This window comes from Capricornis sumatraensis, chromosome 4 (assembly GCF_032405125.1).
Source record: "Capricornis sumatraensis isolate serow.1 chromosome 4, serow.2, whole genome shotgun sequence".
Classification (NCBI taxonomy): domain Eukaryota; kingdom Metazoa; phylum Chordata; class Mammalia; order Artiodactyla; family Bovidae; genus Capricornis; species Capricornis sumatraensis.
The window spans coordinates 112496854-112502853 of record NC_091072.1 but is presented as its reverse complement, the minus strand read 5'-3'; the positions used below and the strand labels follow the sequence as shown (position 1 = coordinate 112502853).

At 45.7% G+C, this 6000-nt stretch overlaps 1 protein-coding gene across 1 annotated transcript in view; it reads left to right on the top strand.

Moving 5' to 3' along the window:
- Positions 1–2037: 2037 nt before the first annotated feature.
- The window catches only part of ALDH1L2 (aldehyde dehydrogenase 1 family member L2), a 60392-nt gene continuing 56429 nt past the window's right edge, over positions 2038–6000 (top strand). Inside the window, exon 1 of the mRNA XM_068971481.1 lies at positions 2038–2085. Within this exon, the coding sequence (XP_068827582.1) occupies positions 2038–2085 (48 nt within the window). The remainder of the gene's footprint in view (positions 2086–6000) is intronic.

The window sequence follows — 6000 nt, the reverse complement described above, 5'->3', positions numbered from 1 at the left end:
CAAGGCTGTATACTGTCACCCTGCTTATTTAACTCATATACAGAGTACATCATGAGAAACTCTGGGCTGGATGAGGCACAAGCTGGAATCAAGATTGCCAGGAGAAATATCAATAACCTCAGATATGCAGATGACACCATCCTTATGGCAGAAAGTGAAGAAGAACTAAAGAGCCTCTTGATGAAACTGAAACAGGAGAGTGAAAAAGTTGGCTTAAAGCTCAATATTCAGCAAACTAAGATCATGGCATGTGGTCCCATCACTTCACGGCAAATAGATGGGAAAATGGTAGCTGACTTCATTTCGGGGGGCTCCAAAATCACTGCAGATGGTGACTGCAGCCATGAAATTAAAAGATGCTTTCCTTGGAAGGAAAGTTATAACCAACTTAGACAGCATATTAAAAAGTAGAGACATTAATTCCCCAACAAAGTTCTGTCTAATCAAGGCTATGGTTTTTTCCAGTAGTCATGTATGGATATGAGAGTTGGACTATAAAGAAAGCTGAGCCCCGAAGAATTGATGCTTTTGAACTGTGGTGTTGGAGAAGACTCTTGAGAGTCCCTTGGACTGCAAGGAGATCCAACCAGTCCATCCTAAAGGAGATCAGTCCTGGGTGTTCGTTGGAAGGACTGATGTTGAAGCTGAAACTCCAAAACTTTGGCCACCTGATGAGAAGAAGGGGACAACAGACGATAAGATGGTTGGATGGCATCGCTGACTCAATGGACGTGAGTTTGGGTAAACTCCGGGAGTTGGTGATGGACAGGGAGGACTGGCATGTTGCAGTTCATGGGGTGGCAAAGAGTTAGACATGACTGAGCAAGTGAACTGAATTGAACTGAAGAGATGCATAGAGAAAAATCTTTCCCAGTTCAGAGGAGTCAAAGATTACTTTGGGGATGTCAGGAGGTGGGGGAGGAAAAATAATCAGGAAAACATTTGTTTTCTCTAGGAGGCAACATTTGAGCTATACCTTTAAGCAGAGAAGGAATTTGGTCAGCTTAGTTGGTGATACGGAGAAGGCAATGGCATCCCACTCCAGTACTCTTGCCTGGGAAATCCCATGGACGGAGGAGCCTGGTAAGCTACACTCCATGGGGTCGGAAAGAGTTGGATACGACTGAGCGACTTCCCTTTCACTTTTTACTTTCATGCATTGGAGAAGGAAATGGCAACCCACTCCAGTGTTCTTGCCTGGAGAATTCCAGTGACAGAGGAGCCTGGTGGGCTGCCGTCTATGGGGTCGCACGGAGTCAGACACGACTGATGCGACTTAGCAGCAGCAGCAGCAGCAGCAGTTGGTGATAAGTGACAGGCGGCAAATTTTCCTGGGAGGTATTGTCCAAGAAATCATAGACATGTACTACATTCAGACTGAATTACAGGTGCAAAGGAGTTGCAAGAAATAAGAGTAAATGCCAAACTACAGACGCCTTGAATGCCAGGCTAAGGAGTTGTGTTTGATACAGGTGTTCAACTAAAGCATGCCTTGAGCATTTCTTCAGGGAGGTGAGGGAAAAGGACCCATCTATCTGTCTATCATCTATCAGGGACCAAGCTCTGTACCAGGCCCTTTGTCAGGTGCTTTATACACAATCTCATTAAGTGTTCTTATCAGACTACGAGGTAGGAATCAGGACCCTTACGTGGAGAAGGTGCCCCCACCCCTTACGTTCCGTGGCTCCACGTTGTCTTTTCAGGACTGTGTTAAGGACATGAGTTGGGATGTCAGATTGACCTTTAAGGCAGATCCTTGTATACCTCAGAAGTGTGAGAAACTGGTAGAAGATCCCACAGCTGGTGAGGGTGGAACGGCGGCAGCCGCCAGAAGCGGTCCCTCTGGCAGGACACCAGGGCAGCTCCGGGAGACCAGCTCACGCCCCGCCCGTCGCACGGGATTGGCCGCGGGAGCCCGGCCAGGCGAGGGGGAGGGGCCGTAAGCGGGGTCCCGGGACTCGCCGAGGACCCAGAGGCTGCAGGCCGAGTCTGGGCGGAGCTGCTCCCGGGCTGCCCGCGCGAGCGCTCCTTTCCAGCATGTTGTGGCGGGGCGGCCAGGCGCTCCGGCGCTTCTCTACCAGCCGAGTGAGTTCCCCCGGGCGAGCGTCCAGGCTCTCACCCGGGGACTGCTTTCCAGATTCGGGGCGGGCCGGGCGGCGGGGCTAGGGTGGGCAGCTGTTTACTTTGCAAGACAACGTTTGTTTGTTTGTTTGTTTTAAACTGGGAGAGTGGAGGTAAAGGTCCTGGGAGGGTCCCGAATGGGCTGGTCGAACGAGCCATTGTCCTCTAGCAGGAAGGGCTGAGGATGTCTGGCTGGGATTGACAGGGTGGAAACGGTCATTCGGCCAGGGGCACAGAATCGGCTTCCTTTCAGTTTTCATTTCAATGCTGAGACCCCTGCCTGGTTACGAGATGGAGCGGAGGTCCAGGACCCAGTCCACCTCTTGCAGGAGAGTGGCATCAAGTCGACCAGGTCCTCCTCTGCAGCCCGACAGTTGTCAGCGCTCCCGATGGGCATGCAGTGCCCATTCACACAGTGGCAGTCCCAGCCGGTGACTGCCAGCTCGTTATTCCGGAGCTGCAGATGGCAAGCTTTCTATGATTACCAGGCGCTGCAGAAGCAGCCACCCTGGAATACTGGTAAACAATGATGCAAGAACAGAGCCCTGGCCTGGCCCGGCCCGCAGCCTTGGAATTGCATCAGCTTCTCCAGCGATGAAATGAAGGAGGACACGTTGCATGCGGGGCTGACTTCAGCACTTTGGGGTTCCTGGGGAAGAGATGCATCTATGCATCTAGGCAGAGTCCAAGCTGTTTCGGGAGGAAAACAGATCCATCCCATGTACTTCATCTCTTTTATAGGAAGTGCATGTTTGCTGTGTTATATAAGAGTTGGCATTTTGATTCCTCTTCTCTGTTAGAGTCATATGTGCATGTGTACCTATGCAGATATTTAAAAAAAACAAACAAACAAACTTGGAGCAGAGAAGTCTTGAGTTGCATCCAGAACTGGCCAAAAGTTGCATAAATGGGAAAGCTTTGGTCTCCCAGACAGCCACAAGTAATGAGAATTCACTTTATCCCATGCTGCCAGTTCTAATTATTTTTGTAATAAGGGAAAAGATACCTGTTGTGGCAAAGACTTTGCTGTTTTTCCTCTGCAGTGCTCTGGACTCCTCCTTAGCTTTTTTTGCTACGTGGCACATGGGAATCTGTGTTGAGTGGTACAGAGAGCAAGGGGCTTGTGTTTGCCTGTTTCATTGGCCTCCTCTGTCAACACCTTTAATTGTCTTTTTTGGAAGCAGACAGGATTCTTGAAGGATGAAAAGATGTCAATAGTGGGATTATATAAGCTTTCAGTAATAAAAGATGAACATCCCAGGTAGCAAATGGCAAAAACAAAAACACCCAAGTGGGGAAGCACCAGGCATGGTCCGAGGTTAGGTGCCTGAGTTTGTCTCCAGGAATACATGTGGGAGAGCTGAGCCATATGGCTGGGGAGAAGGCAAGTTCTTCAGTGGCCAAAAGGAGAACACGGAATATTAGGTGATGCATTTGGGATATTTTACTCCATAGAAAATGGAGATCCATCCTTTAGACTGTATTCTATAAGAATTGTTTGAAATCAAACACTGCTGACTGTACAAAATGGTACAGTCACTTTGGACAACTGACCTTTTTTTTTATAAAGTTAAACATACACCTATGACATGACCCAGCAACTGCCCTCAGAGGTATTCACCCTAGAGAAATGAAATCTTATGTTCATTGGAGTATCTATTTATGGATGTTTGTTGTTGTTGTTCAGTCACTCAGTCATGTTGGACTCCCTGCAATCCATGGAGTGCAGCACTCCAGGCTTCCTGGTCCTGTCCTGGATGTTTACAGATGCTTTCTTCATAATCACCAATTTAAACGTCTTTCAGTTGTTGTCAAGATAACCAAACTGTGGTATATCTATCCATATGGTAGACTCTTACTCAGAAAAAAAAATGTAATGAACTATTGATAAAAACAATAGGGATGAAGCTCAAATATATATGTTAAATGTAAGAAGACAAACCCAAAGCGTTTCATATTTATATGGGTCCTCAGGTGGTTCATTGGTAAAGAATCCACCTGCCAGTACAGGAGACATGGCAGGAAGATCCCCTCAGGCCACCCACTGTAGGATTCTTCCCTGGAAAATCCCATGGACAGAGGAGCCTAGCAGGCTAGAGTCCGTGGTGTTGCAGAGTTGGACACGAATGAGCAACTGAGCACATATCGTGCCACATTCATCTGACGCTTTGGAGAGAGTGAAACATAGTGATAGAAAAAAATACCAGTGATTATCAGGGGTTGGAATTAGGGAAAGGGAGTGACTGTAAAGGGACAGAAGGGAATTTGGCGAGATGATGGAATTGTTCTATATCTTGATTGTAGCAGGGGTCACATGACTGTGTGATTGTCCAAACTCACAGAATTTTACACTGAAAATGGTGTTTTATTGTATATACATTGTACCTTCATCTTAAAAAACTTTTTTAAAATCACACAGCACTTTTGAGTTTGTATTAAACCAGAATGAAGGAAGAATGAAAAAAAACTCTCAGAATTTAATAAAATCCAAGGAGAAATTTTACTTGAAACACTTCCTGGCATAATTAATTCTCTGTCTTAAAGAAATGGACTTACAGTTATTTAATGATCTCAGCTTAATGATATGGCTGGATCTTTTTAAATAGTGCAACTATCAGTTCAGTCACTCAGTCGTGTCTGACTCTTTATGACCCCATGAATCGCAGCACGCCAGGCCTCCCTGTCCATCACCAACTCCCGGAGTTCACTCAGACTCACATCCATCGAGTCGGTGATGCCATCCAGCCATCTCATCCTCTGTCATCCCCTTCTCCTCCTGCCCCCAATCCCTCCCAGCATCAGAGTCTTTTCCAATGAGTCAACTCTTTGCATGAGGTGGCCAGTATTGGACTTTCAGCTTTAGCATCAGTCCTTCCAAAGAACACCCAGGACTGATCTCCTTTAGAATGGATTGGTTGGATCTCCTTGCAGTCCAAGAGACTCTGAAGAGTCTTCTCCAACACCACAGTTCAAAAGCATCAATTCTTCAGTGCTCAGCTTTCTTCACAGTCCAACTCTCACTGTATCTAGCAATAAAACCCTTGTCAATGAGCTATTATTGTCCACTTCCAGTATCTTGCCTAGCTGACTGCTTCTTAATTTCTCCCAATGGCGGGGGCTATTTAGGCCTTATATTTATTTGGCAATCTGTTACTTAGCTCCTCTGCCAGTGTCTGAGACAAGCCTGACTGGTTCAGGACTTGGGGTTACTTTATGGTCCATTTCAAGAGTACCCTTCCCTGCTTCTTGGAACCAAGTACTGACTTTACACCCTAGTTCTAGCAACTAGGTCCTTTACTTGTTTCCTTATTGCATGACCCTCTGCTTTGGTGTCTAGTTTAATTTAGGACCCTCAAATTCAACTTCAAACCACATTAAATTATATATTATGTACTGAGCACTTGGTCTAAATCCTGAAGAAATAATAATAAATACCATTGCTCTAGGACTTTATATGTACCAGGCACTGTAATAAATGCTTTGCATATACTCATTTAGTCTTCATAACATCTCAGTGAGGTAAGTAATATTAATATGCCCATTTTACAAAGCAGGAAACTGAGATGCAGAGTAGTTAAAAAACTTTTTCAGAGTCTCATAGCCAAAAAGGAAGGAAAAAAAAAGAAGAGATAAATAGTCCCTGCTTTCAAAGAGTTCATAGATTACTAGGACAAATGATTAAACTTGCCTTTAGGTAAAGAATAATAATGGAATGGAAATACAAATGGGGAATAAAATATGAAAAGGCATTCAACCAAACTAGGACAGGGACTCTTCTGGTTGCCTTTAGTGTAGGAATCCCAAACAAAAATGCCCACAGAGACCACACAGGTAAGACGAATGAAGCATTTGGGCTGGACTGAGTAAACCACGTTCAGA